The sequence below is a fragment of the Muscardinus avellanarius genome (genome assembly GCF_963383645.1).
Source record: "Muscardinus avellanarius genome assembly, chromosome: 8".
NCBI classification, from domain to species: domain Eukaryota; kingdom Metazoa; phylum Chordata; class Mammalia; order Rodentia; family Gliridae; genus Muscardinus; species Muscardinus avellanarius.
Genome location: NC_137794.1, coordinates 14,256,996 through 14,282,250, shown reverse-complemented (window position 1 = coordinate 14,282,250; position 25,255 = coordinate 14,256,996). Strand labels below are relative to the sequence as shown.

General features: G+C 41.7%; 1 protein-coding gene across 12 annotated transcripts in view; it reads left to right on the top strand.

Annotated features, from left to right (window-relative positions):
* Positions 1–25,255, top strand: part of DST (dystonin) — a gene marked incomplete at both ends in the record, with an annotated part of 523,923 nt that overhangs the window by 309,284 nt on the left and 189,384 nt on the right. For 9 of the 12 annotated variants that reach the window (XM_080699914.1, XM_080699912.1, XM_080699907.1 and 6 more), the window contains 7 exons: positions 13,051–13,163; positions 13,245–13,351; positions 15,882–16,001; positions 18,466–18,561; positions 18,647–18,774; positions 23,145–23,238; positions 23,531–23,685. In XM_080699914.1, coding sequence (XP_080556040.1) covers positions 13,051–13,163; positions 13,245–13,351; positions 15,882–16,001; positions 18,466–18,561; positions 18,647–18,774; positions 23,145–23,238; positions 23,531–23,685 — 813 coding nt within the window. Of the gene's footprint in view, positions 1–13,050; positions 13,164–13,244; positions 13,352–15,881; positions 16,002–18,465; positions 18,562–18,646; positions 18,775–22,861; positions 23,029–23,144; positions 23,239–23,530; positions 23,686–25,255 lie in introns of those variants that run through there. The other 3 variants (XM_080699908.1, XM_080699910.1, XM_080699909.1) reach the window with 1 other exon arrangement.

Below are 25,255 nucleotides of genomic sequence, written 5' to 3'. Positions count from 1 at the left end.
AGCTGAGGCTGTCTGTGAACCGTGATCCTCTTGTTTCATTCAGCCTCCCAAATGCTGGGATTACAAGCCCTTTTTATTTTTTATTTTGAATAAAGTCTGAATTGCTGAGGGTCGTGCTAAATTGCTGAAGCCGGCCTTGAACCTGTGGCCTTCTCTCAGCCTCCAAGTCCTGGAATTACAGGTGTGTCTCGCCATGTTTAGTTCACAGTAAACTTTTAAAAGTATATTTCTGAATTGTCTCTATCTGCACCATTTTCCCTCATAGCGCTTGGGAGGCTAAGACAGGAGGATCGCACAGGTTCAAAGCCAGCCTCTGCTACTTAGTGAGGCTCTCAGCAATTTAGTGAGACCCTGTTTCCAGATAAAATATAAAATAGGTCTGGGAGTGTAGCCTGGAGGTAGAAGGCCTCTGGGTTCCATCCCCAGTACAACATAAATAAATAAATAAATAAATAAATAAATAAATAAATAAAATGCAAAAGCCAGGCAGGGTGGCACACGCTTGTAATCCCAGTACTTGGGAGGCTGAGACAGGAGGATTGCAGGTTCGCAGCCAGCCTCAGCTACAAAGTGAGGCCCTCCATAACTTATAGAAACCCTATTTCCAAATAAAGAATAAAAACAGGGCTTTTGCATTTATTTATTTATTTATTTATTTATTTATTTATTTATTTTTGTATGTTGTACTGGAGATAGAACCTGTGCAATCCTCCTGTCCCAGCCTCCCAAGCGCTGGGATTACAAGCAGAATAGAGTTTCACTAAGTTGCCGAGGTTCTTGCTAAATTATTGAGGCTGGCCTTTAATCTGTGATCCTCCTGTCTCAGCCTCCCAAATACTGGGATTACAGGCTTGCACCCCTTCCAGCTTCAGCACGCTGTGGTCATTTATAAAGTTAGAATGCCAGCAATGGGGCTGAGTGCGTGTCAGTGTTCCTGAGATTCAAGAAGTGTGTGCCAAGCATGAGTTTCCTCCTGCCCTGTGTGCTGCTGCCGATCCACTGAAGCTTCCCCTTTCCGTGGAGCCTGGGGCCTCCTTTCTTCACCACCTTTCCCTCCGGTGCTCACTTATCTTTAATGAACTAAGATTTACTCAAGTCCAGGAGCTTTGGGGCAATGGACTGAACTTTGTGAATTGACAGCTGTCATTCCATAAGCAGCTTGTAATTATCGAGGCTGTCAGCCGCCAGTCTTAAAGCACCGGGGAAGTTGCTGGACTCTATAGTTTTCTAGTCTTTGCTCTCTGCTTTGTTGCTAATAGAGTCACTTTGCTGGAGAAAAAAGGAAGCATATTTGAAACAAATTCAGGACAACAAGGGAAGAGCATCTTAGAGCGCCTTCCATCTTGGAGTTCTTGGTTCTGTTTCTTCCAATGCTTTGTGCCCAAATATGAGCACGAGGAGTGCCTACACCCTGTTTCCCAACTGTGTGTGCTGTTTATTTGCTGGAGGATGGGGAGGAGAACATTTTATGGGTCTTTTTTTCTCTTTGGAGGGAGAGGAGGAGTTGAGACGCTTCTTGCACCGGTAAGAGCAGTAAGAGCGCGCTCCGTCTTGACATGACTTAGTCCTCCCCGTCATCTTCAGGAATTCGGAGCCTTAGCTGTGCTGTCACAGACACGAGGCATGTCGAACGTGTGTTCCTACTGTGTGATGGTCGAGGAGCTGGTGCTGTGTGGCACGTGCCGTTCCATGCGTCTGTGTGCGGGCTGTGTTCTGGAATAGACAGGCGGTTTTCAGACTGATCTGTTGGTAACTAGAGTGGCGTTTTATTTGTTTCTGTTTTGAACTTCCACAGAGTCCCATTCCCTTTTGTTTCCTTGCAAATAGCTGAGTATATAATTTTTTCCCAGCAAAGCCTGAACCTGTATGAGCCCAGCCAACTGCTGCATCTGTGCATGTCGCCACAAGCAATGTACCAGAGAAAGTCACACTTCAGGGTGGATTGGTGTTATGGGTCTTCAGCAGCAGTCCTGAGTCGGGAGACTACAGCCTTTCCCATCCCTGCTTCTGCCCCCATCCCTCCCTCACACCACCTTTTTTCTGATGCCTCTTCCTCATCATCCATAGGTGCTCTCAGGGAAAAGAGAAGACAGAAAGTAGAAAGTCTTTCTTCTTGTTACCAAAGGTACAAAACAGATTAGTCAGCTTTGCATCACTGAGACCAGGATGCTTGACAATAAGGACTTGAAGGAGGAGAAATTGGTTTGGGCCCATGGTTTCAGAGTTCAGTCCGAGATCAGCAGCTCCAGTGGTCTGGGCCTGAGATGAGGCAGGATGTCCTACAGAAGGTGGTGGCTGAGGAGAGCTGCTCCACTCCTGGCAGCCAGGAAGGAGAGAGAGAGAGAGAGAGAGAGAGAGAGAGAGAGAGAGAGAGAGAGAGAGAAAGAGGAGCCCTCCCAGGGCCCAAGTGACCTGCATCCTGCATCCTCCCACTACACCCACCGACCCATAGTCTATTCAGCCATTAGAGAAGATCAGGCCCCTCATGATCAATCACCTCCCCATAACCGCGCTTTCGAATATGAGACTTTGTGGGGCCCTCTAGATAGGACCTACCACACCCACGTTTGTTGGCACCATCCTGTCACCCCTGCTCCCGTTCCCCACTGCGCACCCTTCCCCGTGAAGTGCCCCCCCTTGCTGTGCTTTGCCTCAGCCTCTGCCTCCGAAACCCTTCGTGAGTCCATTCAGCAATTCCCTCCTTTAACACATCTCCATGTTGGGTTGTAAACATGCGGATATCTCTTCTTCTTCTTCTTTTTTTATTCAGACATTGCTTCTGTTTGTTTTTATTTTTCTCTTTTTATTGGTGCATCATAGCCATACATCCTAAGGTGATAAAAGACTTGTGGAGACATCCATGAACACATCACCCAGTTGGCCCTTACCCAAATCTCACCCCACTCCCTCCCCATTCCTGCTTCCCATGCTTGGCTTAGTGATTGACTTTGATATCTCTTCTATTGATAAAATTATCAACAAAACACTCTTTCTTGGCCCCATGCTTTCTTCCTAGCTACTTCCTTTTCTTCTAGGGCAAATTCCTCGAAAGCATTTTCTGCATCCTCTGTCCTGATTTCTTCACCTGATGTTTATTCTTCAGCGTACTCTAATGTGGTGCTGGCCCCGTAATCTGCTAAAACAGGTCTAGGGTCGAGAGTGACTTTGGTAGGCGGGGTCCCTAGTGGGCGACCCTAGTGGGCCTTCATCACCTCTGAATCCTCTTTCCACTAGCCTGTGCTGCAGTGTCACAGCGCGCTGTCCCCCTTCCCTGGTCTCTCTTGTTTATCCCCCATGACTGTAGAATGAAGCTCTGTGGATTTTGACCTTCTAAACATCTCCTGACCTCCCCCTTCTCCAGCCACCAGGGCCTTCAGAGCTGGATTCCATGGGAGTGCCTGTACTGCCTGAAGTTTCTTCTCCATCCAACCCCAGAGCTGATCATTTAATCTCTTATAATCCTCTTAATATAGTAATGGCTTCCCATAGTTCTTTGAAGAAAGTCTGAAATCCTTGAAGAAGTTCCTGGGAACCAGCCTCCTGGGGCCCCTGGCCACCCCTCCACTGCTTCCCCCTTGCCGCGGCCTCCCGCCCGGGCACTGGGCTCCTGCGGTCCTGCTCCCTCCAACCACGGACCTTGAGCTGACGTTCCCCCTGCTCTTCCCGAGATGGTCTCCTGGTGAACCCCCATGGGAGCTCTGAGCTCTCCCCATAAGTAAAGGGAACATATTCTCAGTGCCTATGCTTGGCATGTGGTAGGTACATACGAGGCATTGAGCGAGTGAGTGAATGGATAAGCTTGCTGGCTTGTTGACTGACAAGAATTACGTATAAGAATCATACCAAAGTATTAACTCTTTCTCCCCCAATTGCACTTTCATTGCATGGTTTTTGTGTTGATAGAAACTTTTTTCCCTCCCACCCTTTCTTTCTTTTCTTTTCTCTTTTCTCTTTTCTTTTCTTTCTTTTTGCAATAATGGGGATTGAGACCAGAGGCATTCTACTTCTGAGCTATATCCCAGCCCTATTTTATATTTTGAAACAGGGTCTTGCTAGGTGACTGGGCATCTTGCTATGTTGCTGAGGGTGTCCTTGAACCTGTGATCCTCCTGTCTCAGCTTCCCAAGGACTGGGATTACAGGTATATACTACCACACCTGACTAGATAGAGACTTTTGTTTTTCAGTACTGGGGATTGAACCCAGGGGGATTCTACCTCTGAGCTACTCCCCCAGCCCTATTTTTTATTCTTTGTTTTGAGACAGGGTCTCACTAAGTTGCCAAGGGTCTCACTAAGTAGCTGAGGCTGGCTGTGAACCTGTGATCCTCTTGTCTCAGCCTCCCAAGTACTGGGATTACAAGTGTGGGCTGCCGTACCCGGCTTTGGTAGAGACTTTTTAATAGCCTGTGTATATTTCTCATATATTTGAGTTTCAGCACTACTTTCCTCAAAATGTTCATACCTTGGGCAAATCATTTGGGATTTTTAGGCCTTGAGCTAGCAACAGCCCTCCCTGCCTACCCACACATAATTCCGTATGTCCCTAGGTGGAATTAGAATCCCAGAAGATTTTGTCCTAACTCAGTATTCCTGATTTTAATTTATTCATAGAAGAAATTGAGACACAGGTTGCAGGATATGTCTCCAAAGTCTAGCAGAGAAAATTAGGTCTAAATCACACACACTTGCTGGGCGTGGTGGCGCACGCTTGTAATCCCCGCACTTGGGAGGCGGAGACAGGACTATCGCGCAGGTTCGAAGCCAGCCATGCTGGTTTAAGAGACCCTGTTTCCAAATAAAAAATATATAAAATAGGTCTGGGAGTGTAGCCCAGAGGTAGAAGGGCTTCCAGGAACCCCAGTACCACCAAAAGTAAATAAATAAATAAATAAATAAATAAAGTAAATCGCAGACACTTAAGCTTTGTGATTATCTTTTCTACCTCAATATAGCTTTCTTCTCAAATATGTAAAAATTTTTTTTAAATTAAAAAAATGACATGTGCTACAATACTAGTAATATAAAATACACCATCACAACCATTTTTTTTTTTTTTTGTGGGTCTGGAGATGGAGCCCAGGGGCATTCAACTTCCGAGCTACACCCCCTGCCCTATTTTGCATTCTCTATTTTGAAACAGGGTCTCACTGAGTTGCAGAGGGCCTCACTAAGTAGCTGAGGCTGTCTGTGAACCGCGATCCTCCTGAATGCTGGGATGACAATCATGTGCCACCACGGCCGGCTCCATCACCACCATTTTTAAGTCTTCAATTTAGTGGCATTAAGTACGTTCACATTGCTGGGCAACCATCATGACCATCCACCTCCAGAATGCTTTTCATCTTATGGAACTGAAACTCTGTGTCCATTAAACATGAATGAACGGCCCCTGGTGACCACCAATTGCCTTCCTTTTTTATTTTTTTATTGGTACACTATAGTTTCACATCATAATGTGGATCATATTGACAATGGCATACATTCACACAGTACTTGGTTCCCTCCCACCCCCTGCTTCCCCTCCCCCTCCACAACAAGTGTCCAGGTTGACCATGCTACATTCATACTTAAACACATATTCGAATGTAGCTCCTCCATTAATCAACCTCAGCTTTCTTCCTCTCCTACCCTTCCTTTTCAGCTTTGCTGAAGTTTCCTTTCTATTATCTGGAGGCCCTCTGATACCCCTAATACTCCCTAGTTTGGGCATATTAGAGAAAGCATATGTCCCTTCTCTTTCTGTGCTTGGCTGATCTCACTTAACATAATGTTCACCAGCCACCACTCTGATAGAGGGCTAATATCCAGAATATACAGAGAGCTCAAAAGACTCTACACTAGCAAAACAACCCAATCAAGCAATGGGCAACTGAACTGAATAGACACTACAAAAGAAGAGATAACAAATGGCCAATAGATACATGAAAAGATGTTCAACATTATTGGCCATCAGGGAGATGCAAATCAAAACTACACTGAGATTCTGTTTAACCCCAATGAGAGTGGCAAGCATAATGGAGTCAAATAACAACAAATGCTGGCGAGGAGGTGGGGAAAGAGGAACTCTTTTACACTGTTGGTGGGAATGCAAACTAGTTCAGCCACTATGGAGATCTGTGTGGAGATTCCTTAGAAAGCTGGGAGTGGATCCACCATACGATCCACTCTACCACTCCTGGGTATCTTTCCAAAGGGGCTGAAATCAGAGAACTACAGCAACATATGCATACCTATGTTTATAGCAGCACAATTTGCAATAGCCAAAATATGGAACCAATGTAGGTCTCCATCAGCAGATGAATGGATTGCAAAATTATGGGAAATACACACAATGGAATTTTACTCAGCAATAAAGAAGAACAAAATCATGTCATTTTCAAGAAGGTGGAAACACCAATTGCCTGTCTTGTCCTTTAAAAAACAATTGAGGCTGGGCGTCGTGGTGCAGGCTTGTAATCCCAGCATTCGAGAGGCTGAGACAGGAGGATTGTGGTTCTTGGCCAGCCTTAGCTACTTAGTGAGGCTCTTTGGAACTTCGTGAGATCCTATTTCAAAATAAAGAATAAAAAATGGGGCTGGGAGTGTAGCTCAGAGGTAGAAAGCCCCTGAGTTCAATCGCATAAATAAATAAATAAATAAATAAATAAATAAATACAATTGAGGTAGTAAATTGTTACCCAATATCCTTCAGATGATCAGATAACTCGAATCAGTGTGATTTTTATTCCAATTTCTTTTTCTAAATCTGTGACCAAGTGCTATCTTCTTCAGACTTTGTTTCTTTATAATGCATTCTAGAATTAGACCAACACGTAATGTCATGCCCCACTCAACAATAAATGTATTGTTTTCCTCTGGATTTAAACAATAAAAATAAATACTGCAAAGAGTTAAAAGAGTTAAAAGTTCAGTGTCCTGGGGAAAGCACAAGGCACATTTATGTTTGCACTTTGTGTGTATATTGCTACAGGGCCATATAATAGTATGGTAGATTTTTTTCTAAAACACAATAATAATTTGAAAAGAAAATTAAAGCATTGTTAGAGACAAGGGTTTCTAACATGGTTTAGTTCCCAGATCTTGTTAAAATGCAGATAACCAGGCCTTTATCACTATTCTTAATCTGGATTAGAGCCCTAGAGCCCTTGTGATTGTGGACAACATGGGTGTGGTCTACACTGATGAGTACTGTTTTATAACCATCTGGAGCGCCATTTTATTTCTTATACTTCATTTTTCTGAGTGTGTCTGCTCCATGCGTGCATATATACACACTTTTTTGTGTGAGTGTTACTACCACCACCATCCTTTTTCCCAGTAGCAGAAACATAATTTTATGGTGTATTGTCTTTGTTTGGAATCCTTGGCTTCATGGTGGACATTACTGTTTAGTTGGTTTTCAGGGCATGATGCCGGGAAACAGCTCAGGCTTATACTCAGACAGACCTGGGTTCAAGTCCTCACTGCCCTTCACCGGATTTGTGTTCTTGGTCAAGTTATGTAACTTCTTATGCTTGAGATTTTTCATCAATAAACTCAGGATAATAACACAACCTAGTGCTGAGAGTTGTTGAGAAGATTAAATAAAATAATGCTTTTCAATCCCTCCCCTTCCCCCAAGATTTGTAAAAGGAAAATTTCTCAAGCATAGGAAGGAAGGGGTTTTCTGAATAGTTAAAATCTATTCCTGTCCACTTAATTATTGAGTGCAGATTTGGGGCCAATCGAACCTATAAAATATTTTTAATTTAAATCACTTTTTCATACTTAAAAATCATAGTTTGGACCATAACTATTGCTATTTGTCTCTTCTGCCCTTTTAGCTATGTTATTAGCTTTGACTATTTGTTAGTGTAGGCGGAGATATCCTTATATTATATAAACTTATTCGTGTGTTTATGTGTGAATGCAGTCTTAAGGAGAATGCTCTATTTAAAAATGGATACTGTATGAAAGATTAAATGTTACTTTTATTCAAAATTATTTTGTATTGTGGTAAAAAACATTTTTAAAATACCTTTTTACCTTCTAGTTTTGGAACAAATGAGGGACACCAAGCATGCATATAAGTTATTTGCACCTTTTGTTCTCTTAAGAAAGCATTTTCCTTAGCATGCTATCTTACCAAACACCAATATACTCATCAAAGAACACAAAGTAAATTATTTGGGAAGAAAGTACTTAGAAACGCACTAGAGAGAGCAGTGATTAAAGTTAGTTAAGAGGATTACATTGTATGATTTGGAAAGTTTTTTATGTAACATGGGGAAATTAGAACTGGGCACGATGGCACACGCCTGCATTTCCAGTGACTGAGAAGATTGGGGCAGAAGGATCACAAATTTGAGACCAGTCTTAGCAATTTAGAAGACCTTGTCTCAAGATAAGAAATAAAAAGGAGCCAGATGTAGTGGCACATGCTTGTAATCTCTGGATTTCAGAGGCTGAGATCACGGGTTACAGGCTAACCTCAGCAACTTAACAAGGTCTCGTTTCAAAATAAAATTTAAAAAGGGCTAGGGATTAAAAAAAGGGGGGGGGGCTAGGGATAGCTCAGTGGTAGAGTACTCTTAGGTTCAATCCCCAGCAACATAACATAACATAACATAACATAACATAACATAACATAACATACATAACATTAAACAAAACCAGCAAATTAGAACAGTTGATTCTCAACTATCTCAAGTGCAGTACAGGAGCATGGTCATGGCCTTCTACATACTTAGAATATAGTTTAACGCTCTTTGGCTGCCAAACCTAAGATGGAAATGAAATTTCCTGCTAATGTTCCACAAAAAGGAGTTGTTAAAGTGAAATGAAACCTTTATTATTTATTTATTTATTTATTTATTTAGTGGGTCTGGGGATGGAACCCAGAGGCATTTGGCCTTTGAGCTACACCCCCTGCCCAGTTTTTTATTCTCTATTTTGAAACCAGGTCTCACTGAGTTGCGGTGGGCCTCACTAAGTAGCTGGGGCTGTCTGCAAACCACGATCCTCCGGTCTCAGCCTCCCGAATGCTGCGATAACAAGCGTGCGCCACCACGCCCGGCTGAAATGAAACCTTTAGAATGAAAAGAAATACCTTCTGCATGCGGAAAAGAGTTATAGTTTAAAGGTCCTGTTATCCCAGTGAGACCACAAAGGAAGTAGTCACACAGGAAGGACGCACACAGGCAGGCAAGCGGGGGGTTGAAAACGCCGTCCCTTATATACCTTTGGTGGAACTGTAAGTTGGTGCAATCACTATGCTGATCAGCTTGGAGATTTCTCAAAAAACTAGGGGTGGAACCACTATGACCACTCCTCAGCATCATCTCTAAGGAGCTAAAGTCCGAATACTGGAGTGACTGTGCATACCCATGTTTATAGCCGCACACTTCACAATAGGTAAATTATGGAGCCAACCCATGTGTTCATCAACAGATGAATGGATAAAGAAAAGGTGACATGTCCACATAATGGAAATTAGCTCAGTCATAAAGAGGAACAAAATTCTGTCACTTGCAGGAAAGTGGGTGGAACTGGAGAATATTATGCTAAGTTGAGATTAGTCTCAGGAAGTCGAGGGTGACATGTTTTCTCTCATTTGTAGAAGATAAGGAGAGAGAAAGAGAACATAAAGGGCTTTAATAATGCAGAGTGAATCCATAGAGTAGTCGAAGGGGGTTAGAGTGATGAGTAGGGAGGGGAAGGAGGACCCGGGAGGAAGCAGTTTAAGTAACACTGTGGCACCGTGTGAAGGTATCGCTGCCAACCTCACTGGCTTGTGTGGGGAGGCGGAAGCTGGAGGGTTGGGATGAGGGAGGGAGGGGCGCCGAGAGCTGTGTGCCTGTGTGTGTTTAATGCACTGAACCTCACGATATTTGTGCTGCACCAATTAAAAAAAGAAAAAGAAAAACAAAAAAACCCCAAAGACTGAAAATGCCCAGAGTGCTGGGAGGTAACCAGGGAGCACTAGAAATGTTCAGACTTTTAAGCAATGCCTTCATCACAGAGGCTTTTAATTTCCGTTCTTGCCCCCTTGTTGCTTCACTCTTTCTATTATCCACCAGACTTCCAGGGGAGAACAGCCATTTCAGTTTTGTTCCGTGAAGTGTTAAGCCCCAGGATGGAAGCGGCGACTCCCTGGACCTCATTGTGCTGCGCAGCTGCTTCTGTGCTGAAATGACTATGTCATTCTGCGGGAAGTTTTATTCCCCTGGTCAAAAAACTTGATTCTTCAATGACTTTATTCATTCTCCCCGGGATTACTCAGTGTTTACTTTCTTTGCTAATGGCAGGCCTCTCATAATAACATGCTGTTTCTTGTTCTGAGATTTGGCAGACTCAAAAAGCCTGGTTTTTAGTTCCCCAAAATGTGTGAACGTCAAGAAAACAAAACATTTTTAAATGAAAGAACTATAGGGATTTGTTTTTGTCTAGACTCTTATACCTACCTGTTTAGTAAACTTTTTTTGTGTGTGTGTATGTACTGGGGATTGAACCCAGGGGTATTCTATATCTGAGCTCTACCACCGTTTTCTTTTTTATTTTGAAACCGCTCTCACTAAGCTGCTGAGGGCCTCTCTAAATTGCTGATCCTGGCCTCAAACCTCGTGATCCACCTCCCTTAGCCTCCCAAGTACTGAGATTACAGGCACGTGCTACTTGAATTCTTTTTTTTTTTTTTTTTGTGCTACTGCGGTTCCGGGGAACCCTTCCACCTCTGGGCTACACTCCCAGACCTATTTTATATTTTTTATTTGGAAACAGGGTCTCTTAAGCCAGCGCGGCTGGCTTCGAACCAGCGCGATCCTCCTGTCTCTGCCTCCCAAGCGCGGGGATTACAAGTGTGCGCCACCACGCCCGGCCACTTGAATTCTTTAACAGGATCCTATGTGACCTTAAAAAAATGTCATCTTTAGAGGTCTGTCATTGACTTCTGTTGTCAGTGGATATTTTATTTCTAAAAGAAATGTAGGATCACTTCTGAGTTATCACAGGGCTGGTATATGAAATTATTGAAGAATTTTCTAGTAATTTCTGTGAGCAAGAGCATGTAGGATAGGTAGCCACATTCCCAGGTTATGAACAGGTCAAAGTGCCATTCATATATAAGTTGATGGTTTTTGGAGGTGTGCTTCCTCACCAGATAAAGATAAGAGTACAGATTGCTGTTCACCTCTCCATAAGATTAATAATGTATTTCCAAAGACTGTCCCAACGAGTGCTCAGAGTAGTTTGCATGTGTCTCTCCACACTGCCTTCGGGCCCTCCCACTCTTTGTGGTTCCCCAAGTGATTATTTTGAGCAAACCAGAGAGCCTGTGGGGATGGAAGAGAGCCTTTGTAAGGTGATAAACAAGTTCTAACTCAGTGAGTTTTGGGGTGTGCTACTCTTTTTGAAGGCTCTGTTGTTTATACATTTGTTTGTGTATTCTTTTATTGCTTTGTTCTAGAGATCAAAGTTTCCTGACCAGCTTCTGGCTGAGAGTTATATTTCTAGCTGCCTCGTTTTGCCACTTTCTATACAAGGCGTATTTGAGAAGGCTTTTTCTGTCTCGTCTAGGTAGAGCTAGTTTCACATTATCCCCTAGTTTAGCCAGGCATGGTTGTGCACGCCTGCAATCCCAGTACTTGGGAACCTGAGACAGAGGAACTCAGAAACTTGGCAAGGGCTTGTTTCAAAATTAAAAATAAAAAGGGCTGGTAGAGCTCAGGTAGAATGCCCTGGGTTGAATCCCCAGTACCAAAAAAGGAAGAAGTATCCCCTGGCTTAGAGAGTCATGTAAGTCTCAAAAATTAGGAAGAGATGGAGCTTGCTCTGCGTGCGTGCATGCGTGCGTGTGTGCGTGTGTGTGTTTGTGCACACGCGCAAAGTGTAAGAGTGGCAGAGAGCAAATGCAAGTGAGCACGCAAGTGACTATAGTCACATGCTTGTGAAGTATAAATTAGTGTTTATTCTGGCCATTCATTCATGACTTGTGATTCTAATTATTTACTTACCAACCTATTTACTAACTTGCCAGTACATATTTATCAAGGATTGAGAGAGAGAGAGAGAGAGAGAGACAGAGAGAGAGACAGAGAGAGAGAGAGAGTTTGTGTGTGTGTGTGTGTGTGTGTGTGTGTGTGTGTGTGTGTGTGTGTAGGGAGAGGATAAAATTCAAACATTAATTCAATGAATTCAGGCATATTTCTATTTATTTATTTATTTATTTATTTATTTATTTGTGTATTTATGGAACTGTGGACTATACAGAGGGGTGCTTTACCACTGAGTTACCCCACTAGTCCTTTTATACAATTTTGAAACAGGGTATTGCTAAGTTGCCATATGCTGGCCTTGAACCTGCAGTCCTGATGGAGCCTCCTAAGTCCAGGGATTCCAGGCGTGCACCACAGCATCCAGGTTCATGTGCTGTCATGGAGTTGACAGAAACAAGCTGTTCATGTGGAGGGCAAGAAAGTACAGGATTATCCTAAATATCACATTGAGTGGTGCTAAGTCTGGTCCATTGTATAAAGTCCAGGAGACAGAGAGACACGAGGGGTTGGAAGACAAGCCAGAGGTCCACAGGGGAGGTGGGCTTCATGTCTGCTCTGAAGCAGGAACCGGAGTCTCACAGACAGTGGTGGAGGAAGGCCATCTTCAAGGGAGAGTGCCATGGACCCGGCATTGAACCGACCATGGCTATCTGTGTGCGGAGTGAAATACTGAAAAGATGCTGTCTGCTTTGGAAGGAAGGGTGGTGCTGGAGTAGTGGAGCTTAAACCTGTTGAATGGGATAGATATTCATATATATTCTAATTATGAGGCATTTGTAGACTTTGTTAAAAGTTATGTCTGTTAAAATCTTCATATATATATTTTTGCTGTGCTTGCTTTTGACACAGAAGTTTTTGAGAGAAGTAAAAATGTCAGATGTTTAAAGAAAAAAATCTCTGCTTTAACACAGTATTAATAATTGCAGTAGTTGTTATGCAGTCAGATACGCACAAGATGATAATGTTAAATTGGCACCTAAAAAAGCCTTTATATTGATGCCGTGAACTTTTTCCTAGGCCGGACCTGATAGACATGAATACTGTTGCTGTTCAAAGCAACCTTGCAAATTTAGAGCACGCTTTTTATGTAGCGGAAAAAATTGGTGTTATAAGACTTCTGGACCCTGAAGGTGAGTGGTGTTCTCTCGACCCTGTGTGGATGGGCATGGAAGTCTGATCACAAGTAATGATTGATATGTTGCCGTGTTTAGATGTGGATGTCTCTTCACCTGATGAAAAATCAGTAATAACTTACGTGTCATCTCTCTATGATGCATTTCCCAAAGTCCCTGAAGGTGGCGAAGGCATCGGGGCAAACGTGAGTATTGAGATTTCTGGATGAAGCATGATTTTGTGATGACCAGTTGACTGAATTCTTTGATAGTAGTATTTACAGTTGGTTCCCTCCCTCCCTTTGCTTTTTTCCTCCTTCCTTTCTTTGTGGGACTGGGCATTGAACCTTTACCTCTGAGCTACACCCCCCAACCCTATTTCTTTTCTTTTATTCTTTTTATTTATTGATTTTGTGTGTGTGTGGGGGGGGGCCACGGGGGATTGAACCCAGAGGCATTTTACCTCTGAACTAAACTCCCAACCTGGTTTTTTTTATTTGGAAATAGGGTCTCACTAAGTTGGGAAGGGCCTCACTAAGTTATCCAGGCTGGTTTCAAACCTGTGATCCTTCTGTCTCAGTCTCCCAAGTACTCGGATTACAAGTGCATGCCACCACGACTGGCTTCTTTTTTGATTCTGAAGGAAGGTTTCTCTTAAGTTGCTGAGGGTTTCACTAAGTTGTTGAGGCTGGCTTCGAACCTGTAATCCTTTGGTCCTCTTCCCACCCCGCCCAAGCACTTAGATTACAAGCATGCACCACCACACCTGACAGTTTTGATTTAAATCATAAATGATACTATATCCATTTCATGGTATCATTTAACTGTTAAAGTATTACTAAAAAATTGTTCTGTGTCACAATAAAGGAAGCTGTTCAGAGTTAGATTATTTTATAAATAAGGGCTTAAAACTACTAGAATTTGGAGACTTTAATTTTGAGTTTGCTTCTGTTTTATAAGTGCTCTGTTTTCTCTCCCTCTCTCTATATAGGATATTTTACTTTTAAAAGCAATTGCAAGATTATTAACTCAGACGATCCTATGAAATGGGTTGCTTAGTTATTATTTTTCTGACTTAAAGGAGGGGCTTCAAGGAAAGTTAACAGATGGCGAGAGCTAGGTCTCTGACACACAACCTTAGGTATTAGGTCTTTATTAAATCTCTGTTGCTGAAAGGTTCATAAAATTAAATTCAGCCACGCATTTTGTAGTGGCCAGCTAACGAGCGCTCGTACATTTCCAGAAAGAACAGGAAACTATGTATTCTACATTTTGATGATACTCCCCCCGCTCCCACTTTATTTAGAAGATTTGGAAGCTTACCTGCTTTCTTATGTTCCTTCTCTCTGCTGTTGTTTCTAGATCTCTTTTCAGTTTTCTTACGTTCATCCCTTTTGGACCCCCACATGACTGGTTCCCGTGCTTAACTCCTTGACAAGAGGTTTTAGGTCTGGCCGCTCCTGACTCCATGTTGGTGCTGCCTCGAGAGTTTCTCCTGGCTCTTTGTAGCTTTGTGTTGTTACCTCTGCCCTTCTCCCGCCCTTCACTCCTTCACACTAGACCCAGGAGGCTGGTGTCTGGCTTTCCATCTCCATTTCTTTCCTTCTTCCCACCAATTAATCTTCCTCTATCTTGATGTCACTAGTTGAAAATGTACAATGGAGACACGTCCTTCGCAAAGTTAAAGCCAATCCAGATACCCTGTCGTTCATATCTCTGCCTTTATTAGTTCTATTTACCTATATTTTTATCTGACTTCCCAGCATGAACACCTTACTGGTAGTCAAGGCCTTTCCATTTCAGTGTCATGACTCACTCCCCCCACCCCCAGTCTTTTAGTCTTTTATCTCTTCTCTCGAAGCCCCTCTCCCAAACAAACAATTACTGAGCGTTCATTGTACAACATGGGGATTTCCTTTCTCAAAAGCCTTCAACTTTATCAAGGCACATATATGTTTACCTGATCCTTACCTCAATTTCTGGATATACTAGTAGTTTCAAATATTTAAACACTCAATAAGTACTACTTTTCATTTTGTTAAACTGTTTATACCATAAATCTTTTGTGTTTCCCCATTTAGACAATAATTCCTTAACAGTAGGTATTATGTCTTAAACTTTTCGTTTTTGTAGCTGTACCAAGCACAGTCTTTAAACCTAACAAGCATTCATCAAATATTTAATTGAACATAGCAGTTGGCAGTCTTCCAGTGTGTTCCCTTTTTTAAAAAAGTTGCTTCATGAGTACTTGAATAATCCTGCCATATCCAAGTCTTTCCTGTCTGGTTTCTTACCCATTGTGTAACTCTTTGGAGTATTGGGGGTGCAGTGGACTTATGGTTGGCTAAGATGCCTTGACTGGCTTATGCAAACTCTTACTCCTCCTTCTTAGCCTTGGAAAATGCCTCAAATTGATCATGGCATTTGGCATTTCTTTTCTTCCTGCTGCACTTGGACAGCCTCAGAAGCCTCCTCAACGCAGTGCCCCAGGCAGCCACTATCTTTGGATCAGAATTGATACTCATTAGGCTGGGGTTCGTGGCCACATGTTGATAGCATGTTTTTAAAGCTGTTTATACGGGAAGGATTGCTGCCGAGTGGAAAATCAGAAAACACTGGGCCTGTTCTCTGCCAAGTTCCAAGACCTGTGGAGTCGCAGACTGACTTCTGACCAAGTTGTGTAGATGTAAATGTTATCTGCAGATGTGAACTTTTTCTGTCATTTTATTGCTTTAGGATGTTGAAGTCAAGTGGATTGAATATCAGAATATGGTGAACTACCTCATCCAGTGGGTCAGACACCATGTGACCATGATGTCCGAGAGGACATTTCCCAATAATCCCATAGAACTAAAGGTTGGTGTCCTATAGAAGTTGAGTTGGATTGTTTTGATCAGAAACTTTTAACTTAAGCTGTAATAATTTTGTAGTTTTAAAAGTTGAAAACTTGCCATCGGTAGACCATTAATATAAGTAGGCAAAAATTTTGTTTACTCTTTTCTCTATTATATAGAGGATATAGGGGTAAATTTTAATGATTAAAACCTAATAACAGCAATATCATAAAGAAGTTTCTAGTCCCTAAGCTTTGACTTGCTGAGAGTTTAAAGGTTTAATTCGAGAGTCTGTGGGATTAACATTGCCAAGTTGTTTTTGGTGTGGGAAACATGTGGCACCCACCAGATGTTGGGGCAGGAGGACCCAGGGAAAGCTCACACAAGTTTGGCAGTGGTTGGGAGCATGTCTCTGCTTGAATGCTGTTAGAAACTGCCTCAGCAGCTTCTTTGTGGAACGTGAGATGAATTCAGAAATGCATATCTAATTTCCAGTCTGAGTGAATTCAGAATTGACACCCATTAGGTAGTGTTAGTGGTTAAATAACTTAGCAGGACATTTGATAATCCTGGAAAACTCAAGCTCTTTGAGGCAAGAAGTTATAGCAATAGAAAAGACATTTTAGATGCATAAACGTACTTAAGAATAAGCTGTCTTATTTTATACATTTGGGTTAGGAATAGTAAGGCAGTCTATTTCATTTTTACAAACTGATAATGTGACTACTGACGACAAAAGCATGAGTTTCTTGATTTGTAAGCTCAGTTTTCATGATCAGAGTGGAATCACAAAAACTCATAACCCAGGGTGGGCCTGCTAGAGTTATTCATTGTGCTCATGCATCTGTACAGAACATCTGTGGCACAGCCCCTATCCACACTGCCACAGGGAGTTTGTCCTTGGCACAAAAGTACTTGGCATCTGTTGATAGGATGCTTTTAAAAAATGTTCTAATGATGTTTGTATGATGTCTCCCTACGTGGATATGAACTTTTCCAGGACAAGAAAGTGTCTTTCTTTCTACAACCACATGGTACCACACACATTGCTTAGCCCATAGTAACGTTCGGGTGGATGACCTCCTGACATCCTAAGAGACTGTTTTCATTTCAAAACAAATTTCAGATTTTATGTTCAAATACATGTATTTCCAAATAGATTCCTGTTGTTTAGACTTTTAGGTAAGTTTGTACTAGGATATGATTAGTACACATTCTTAAAGTTGTGGAAGAAGTTCACTGTTGCATAGGTTAGGGTATACTCTAGGAAAGAAAGTATATTGTGAGGAAGTGCTAAATAATTATACTAACCAGAAACTTGCTACAGAAATGTGTCTACATGAAGATTAATAGGGTCTTTTTTTTTTTTTGGTGCTAGGAATTGAACTCAGAGGCATTGTACTTCCAAGCTGTACCTCTAGCCTGATTTTATTTCTTATTTGGAAACAGAGTCTCACTAGGTTGTTGAGAACCTTGCTAAGTTGCCAAGGCTGGCTTTGAACCTGTCATCCTCTTGTCTCAGCCTCCCAAGTACTGGAATTATAAACATGAGACACCAGGCCTTGCTTTAGGGTCTTATTACCATGAATTAGGATGAAGTAATCAGTATATGTGTATTAAATATGGAGACATTTTATCTCTATAATTTTTATAAAGGTAATTTTTTAGGAAGTACAGTAAATTATATTTAAGAGGCTTGCAAATTAATATCTACAAATAAGATAATAATTTAATTATGTGGTTGAAATGAATGTAATAGCAGTGCCATAACCTAATAGTGCTTGCCTTCATTTATAAAAAAGAAAATCGTTTAACTAGGCTTGGTGGCACACGCTTATAATAACTATTCAGGATGTCGAGGCAGGAGGATAGCTAGTTTGAGGCTAGCCTGGGTAACTTAGTGAGACCTTCTCTTATATTAAAACATTAAAAAAAAAAAAAGCTGGGGACATAGCGTAGAGGTAGAGCGCCCCTGGGTTCAATCCCCAGTACCAAAAAAAAAAAAAAAAAAAAAATCTGATCAATAGGACATTGGAGCCAGATTTTAGTTCCATATAATGCTGCCAAGAGTGATGTTTTCAAAGAACAATGAAATAGAGAAAAGCTTCCTCCCTCTTCCTCTCTGGAATTGCATCAGAATATTTTTCTAAAAACTAAAAGCTTTAGTGCAACTTTTGGAAAGCACACATACGCTTTCAGGTTTGGATGATGATGAGACTTAGCACCATAGTAAACCCTTCATTGTTATCCAGATTCCTGTGTGGCATGTGTTGATTGAATCATGGCTCACATCAGCCATTTTACTTCTGTTGTCTCTTATATAACCCAGGTCACCAACTGGCAAGTAATGGGTGTTGTCTTGGGGCTTTACCTTTATAAAGGAACCCCACTGACGACAAATGACTCTGCAGTGACATTCGCAGTGGTAACTAGACAATGAAGACAAGCCTTTGATGTTTGACCCTTATTTTTTCTTTTGTTTTTAGGCACTTTATAATCAGTATTTACAGTTTAAAGAAACAGAAATCCCACCCAAAGAGACAGAAAAATCAAAAATTAAACGTTTATATAAATTATTAGAGGTAAGCGGAAATTTTCTCTGTGGTGACAAGCGTAAGTCTGGTTACTTTTTGTCTTTGGCTCATATTAAATTCTTTTTCCCTCAAGATTTGGATAGAATTTGGACGCATCAAACTGCTGCAAGGTTATCATCCAAATGACATAGAGAAAGAGTGGGGGAAACTCATTATCGCCATGCTGGAGAGGGAAAAGGCACTTCGTCCGGAAGTAGAAAGGTAGGAAAGAGACATCGGCTGCCGAGGACATCCCGTGGGAGGAGGCCTCTTGTTCTTGTGGAAAGAATCCAAGTGTTACCTGGGGTGTGAGCCTGGATAAGTTGCTTGAACTTTTGGAGCCTCCATTTTCATATCTAGATACTCTTAGGCCTGTTAAAAAGTAAGTCAGTGATGTAATTATACGGAAGACCTGGTGGGCTGGCCTCATCTATTAGGGTGTTACAGATTTTTTTTTTTTGGTAATGGGGATGGAACCCAGGAGCATTCTACCTCTGAGCTATACCCCCAGCCCTATTTTTAAGTCTTTATTTTGAAACGGGGTCTCACTGTTTCTTATTTGGGCCTTGCTAAGTAGTGGAGGCTGTCTGCAAACTGCGCTCCTCCTGTCTCAACCTCCCAAATGCTGGCTAGGGTGTTACGGGTTTTTTTTGTTGTTGTTGTTTGTTTGTTTGTTTGTTTGGTGGTACCGGGGTTCCTGGAAGCCCTTTTACCTTTGGGCTACACTCCCAGACCTGTTTTTACATTTTTATTTGGAAACAGGGTCTCCTAAGCCAGCGCGCGCGGCTGGCTTCAAACCTGCGCGATCCTCCTGTCTCTGCCTCCCAAGTGCGGGGATTGCAAGTGTGCGCCACCACGCCAGGCAAGGGTGTTACAGTTTTAAAACTAGTAGAAACTACCCATGAGAATTTCTCAAAGTACCTTTATGTCACCAAGGCCTAGATCTGAAAACTCACAGGATTATAACTAACCTCTTTTGTTTCTTCCTTTGTTTTTGGCTCTGGCTGTCTTTCCAGGGTCTGTTTTTTTATTCTGTTGTTCTCATTACACCTACTTGCCCAGGAAGATTCAGCTTAATCTTTAGGAAACATGTGTTGGATGGACTTTTTTGGTGTGTGTGGTGCTGAGGCCTGGCAGATGCTGGGCGAGTGCTCTTCCACTGAGCTGAATCTGTTTCCATCACAGTTTTTATCTTCCAGCCTGGCTGTGGTATGAGGGAGTACTGACCTGGGGTCCTATTAGCCATGAGGTCTACAGGTTCCAGGCCTTACAGCCCACAGCCTGTGTGGTCAGGCGTGCTCTCTGCAGAGCAGGTGCCTGGCTGCCTCTCAGAGCTCTCCTGGGCTGGGGTCCCACCCTCCTCTACACACAAGGTGTGTGTAGAGTCTGGTCCTTGGGCAGGGAAGTCTTTCCATCCTCCCAGTCTCTTTATTCCTAGTCTGTTGACTCCAACTCCAATGTTACTTCCTCAAACGCCTCTCCCTGTCTCCCAGGCTAGTTCCCATGTCTTGCTTAGAATTCTCACATTTTGGCTGTGTGTGGTGGTGCACACTTGTAATCCCAGCATTTGGGAGGCTGAGACCAGAGTATCGCAGTTCAAGGACAGCGTCAGCTACTTAGTGAGGCCCCTCTGCAACTTAGTGAGACCCTGTTTCAAAATAAAAGAATAAATAGGGCAGGGGGTGTAGCTCGGAGGTTGAAAGTCCCTGGGTTACGTGTCCAGACCCACTAAAAAATAAAAAAAATTCTCACATTTTACGTGTATTGTTCTTTCATAGTACTTATCTGGGTTGTAATTTTATATTTATTGTTGTTATTTTGTACTGGGGATTAAACCCAGTACTACTGGGGGTAGAACCCAATACTACCTATGAGCTATACTGCCGCCCTCTTATTTTTTATTTTGAAACAGAGTCTCACTGAATGGAGAGGGCTTCACTACATAACTGAGGCTGGCCACGAACCTGTGATCTTTCTGACTCAGCCTCCCAAGTACTGAGATCACAGGCATATGCCACCATGTCCAGCCATTGGTTTTTCTTTGAGTAAGAGCTATCTGTTCCTCAGAGTCGAGCTCCAAAATGTGGAGACAGACTCTTGTTTTGCTGTCCCTTGTGTAGTCCATGCCTGCCACAGTGCCTGGCACAGAGCACGGGCGCTCAGCACAGTCTCATTCTCAACATCTCACGCTTTGATTCAGTGTTTTCAGAGTATGAAATAATGGGTTGAAGATATAGGGACAAATCCCACTTTTCAGCCTTTATTAAATGACTAATTACAGTCTTGGTAGTTCATGACATTATTATATGTGCATAGTCAGATCATTAGAATCAAAATAAGCTTGAAATATACAAGATGAAACTTTATAGAGGAGATAATTCTGGGTAATTAAAATAAGATATTAAACTAATCATCTAAAGTAATAGGAAGATATGTCATAGAAAAGATGTAGAGTAGATTTGTAGTAATCACAGAGGTAGCTAAATATTAATATGTATGTCTTAACCCACTTTTTGTTACTACAACAGAAATATCACAGAATGGGCAACTTATAAAGAAAAGAAATATGTTTCTTGGGTTTCTGGAGTTGGGAAGCCCAGCATGGCAGTGCCATTTGGTGAGGGCCTTGCTGCTGCAAGGGAGGGAGGAAAGGGAAAAGAGGGCAAGAGGGTGAGAGAGAGATAGAGTGAGAAAGTGTGCACGCTCAACACACACACACACACACACACACACACACACACACACGTCCACTCACGCACAAGAGAAGGCAACCAGTCACATGTGCTAGAGAAGGCCAAACTCCTTTTACGTTCTGGGCCCAGAAGCCAGTGATTTATGGATTAGATTATTAGCTCAGCTTTCAAATTGTGTGATCATGGACAAGTTCTTTATTTTGTGATACTGGGACTTGAGCCCAGGGGCATTCTTCCTCTGAACTATACCTCCATCCCTATTTTATTTTGAAACAGGGTTTCACTAAGGTGCAGAGAGCCTCCCTAAATTGCTGAGGCTGACTGTGTCCCTCAAAGGATTCATTGCCGAAGCTAATGCAGGAGTTGATCAGTGTTGGACCACTGTCTCAGCCTCCCAAGTACTGTGATTACAGGCCTGTGATACCATGCCCAGCTAAGTTCTTTAACTCTCTAAGCCTCGGTGTCCTCATCTGTAAATAGGATGTAGAGTACCTACTCTCTTGGTGGTTATGAGTATGAGATGAGGCAGTGTATAAAATAATTAGTTAATTCCTTGTCATATTGCTTAATAAGTATTAGGTACTATTTTTTAAAAATTTTCTGTGTTTTTTCATGATATTTGACATAACACTTTCCCCTTTTGGGGGGACACAATTTTCCCCCTTTTTTAACGTTTGAAAAGAAAAATATCTACCCTTGGAGTGGAGAAGCAACAGTTAGGCTTTGTAGTATTGAAGGTAGGAAAATATTTGGGAGCTTGGTTAGATAAATGCCTTCATTTTTCTTGACACAACAAGTCTTTTGGCATCGACTCTGTATTGCAAATGAGAGCTATGTGGCAGGGAGCGTGTAAAAGACATATAGGAAAAAGCCAATGTTCTCATGCTTATAGAAAGGAAAAACAAGCACAGACAGATTCGCAAGCATTACAAAAATACTCTACCTAGCACTGGCTTTGCAAAATGTAAAGTAACTATAGTAGTTTAGAAGTAATGTTGCTGAGAGCATGTCATATAAAAGTAAATGGATAATTTTTCAATTAATTTAACCTTATTAACAAATGACATAATAGTTCAAGGGAAATGTACTTTCTTATCAAATTCATTTGTTTATGGATACTGGATAATTTTCAGCTTTTGCCTTTTTCAGTATAGACCCAGCCCTTTGCAGGAGTTAGGCTGTGATTGGATATTTATATTCTTTTAGCTAATGATTGGTATTGACAGGACAACCTGCACTGGTCTTGCAGGAGCTTCTGCGGCATCTGAGTTGTTTTTCAGGTGGTTGCAATTGGATGACTCTTGGTGAAAGTATTTGGCGTATCTTTTCCAGTGACGCCCCAATCAGCCTGCCTTGTCTGTACTTGCAGGTTTTTAATGCAGGCTACAAAAGGCAAACCTCAGTGAGCAAACGGATGGCTTTAGGCGAGATTCTTCTGAATAGTTATCAGCATATTATTTTCTTTGCCTTGCATATGCATGTTGGAGCTTATTTAAGGAGCCATTCAAGCTATAACGTTCAGCTGCTACTTTCACCGTTAGAAGTAGAGCTTCTTCCAGACCTTCAGAGTTTTAGTCTACTTTTCATGGTCAAAGAACATCATTTGAGGGCTAAAAATGCATAGCAGTAGCTATAGTTACCGTAGCAGTGATTCTGTGTTTAGTAACACTACCAGCACTCGAACCAGCCTTGATTCCAATGAAAATCTTCTCTCGGTTCATTGTGGTCCAACACTGATCAACTCCTGCATTAGCTTCGGCAATGAATCCTTTGAGGGACACAGGTATTGAAGTCATGGGGGTGGGAATGTGTTTTCCCTTCTCCTGGGTAGCAGTTCTCGGGATGGTGACTCTTTGACTTCAAAGCGAAAGGTTTCTTTTCTTTTGTCTCCTCTTTTAGGTTGGAAATGTTGCAGCAGATTGCCAACCGAGTTCAGAGGGACAGTGTCACATGTGAAGACAAACTGATGCTTGCCCGAAAGGCTCTCCAGTCCGTAAGTTAACTTAGAAGCCACTGGGGTTGCCGTAGAAGAGTCAGTGTGTCCTGAGGAAGCGAAACTTTGGCATAATGTTTATTGACTCTTGGTACGTGTCCTCTGCTGACACTTAACGTTTGTTAAATATTAGGAGTGGAACTTGCTCTCTTGGGAAACAGTGAGCAAGGAGAAAATAAATTTTTGAGACAAAAGTAAAGACAAGGAGAGGCTTCCGTTCCAGTATTTGACGTTTTAAGGCCACCTTTAACGCTAGCTTCACAGACCTAACATTGAGTTCTTTTAAATACAGGATTCTAAAAGATTAGAATCAGGGGTGCAGTTTCAGAATGAGGCAGAAATTGCCGGGTACATAATTGAATGTGAGAACCTTTTGCGCCAGCATGTGATTGATGTACAGATTCTTATTGATGGAAAATACTACCAGGCAGATCAGCTGGTGCAGAGGTAAGACTGCTATTCATTTCTGCTCTGTCCTATTGAATAACTTTTATGGGCACTTGTGATAGGAATAGAGAATATGCTAATTTCAGGAAATATATTTTTTGTCACTTTCAGTTGAAAAGTTTGTCACATTAATTCTGGTACATTTGGTGTGTTAAGAAGGTATTTGTAGCCAGGCATGGCGGCTAATGGCTGCAATCAGAGTACTTGGGAGGCGGAGACAGGAGGATCACAAGTTCAAAGCCAGGCCTGACAATTTAGTGAGATCCTATTTCAAAATTAAAAAAAAGAAAATAGGGGCAGGAGTATATAGCTTAAAGGTATTATCCCCCCCCACCCCGGTTCAATTTCCAGTTTATCTCCCCCGCACTTCCTGCCAAAGGTATTTGTTTTTCAAAGATCAGTGGTAGAAAAAGCATTGTATGATACCTAGATACCTATTGCTATGGTAACTAATGTACTCATTAAAATTTTGTATTTATTTATTTATTCATTTATTTATTGTGATGCTGAGGATTGAACCCAGGGGCATTATACCTCCAAGCTACACCCTCAGCCCTATTTTTTATTGTTTATTTTGAAACACGGTTTCACTAAGTTGCGGTGGGCCTTACTAAGTAGCTGAGGCTGGCCACAAACCCAGGTTCTCCTGTTTCAGCCTCCCAAGTACTGGGATTACAAGATGCCCCACCACACCTGGCTAAAATAAATATTTTAAATGCATGTATGTTCCTTATACATATTTAAAATATACATATATATGGGGCTGGGGACATGGGTCAAAGGTAAAGCATATAGAGTTACATTCCTTCCCCGGCCCCACCCCCAAAAAAGTGACATTTGAAAAAAGTAAAAATAAACTATAAGAAAATTATTTTTAGTTAATTTTTTTCAGTATTGTCTTTATCGTATTATAAGATGTTCACAACAAAATATTGGAAAAATGTATTGTTTAAAAATGTATATCTCTGAGAAATGGGTTTGGAAGTAGAAATAGAAGTTTTTAGGCTATTGTCTGTCATCTGTCTCTCTCTGTATATAAAACAAAATTTATTTATTTTTTATTTTTTATTTTTTGGTGGTATTGGGATTCCTGGAAGCCCTTCTAACTCCAGGCTACACTCCCAGACCTATTTTATATTTTTAAATTTAGAAACAGGGTCTCTTAAGCCAGCGAGGCTGGCTCCGAACTAGCCCGATCCTCCTGTCTCCTTCTCCCAAGCGTGGGGATTACAAGCATGAGCCACCACGCCCGGCATTAAAACAAAATTTATAAATCATGTTTACCCAAGTAATTTACTTTTAGAAGTCTATAATAGGTCTAAATATGGACAATAAGTAAAAATAGGATTAAAAAGCTTTATGTGCATGCCAGAAAGCATATAACAAAAGTTTATAATTATCCTAAATGTCAAATTAGAATGAAAAAATAAATTATCACATTATAGTTTACTAATTAGGTTCCTTTTAAGTAATATTCATAAAGACTAATAATATAGAAAGTGCTCATAACACTGTATCCAGTGATGAAGATTATGATGCACAGATTTACCGACGTAATTGCGATGATTCT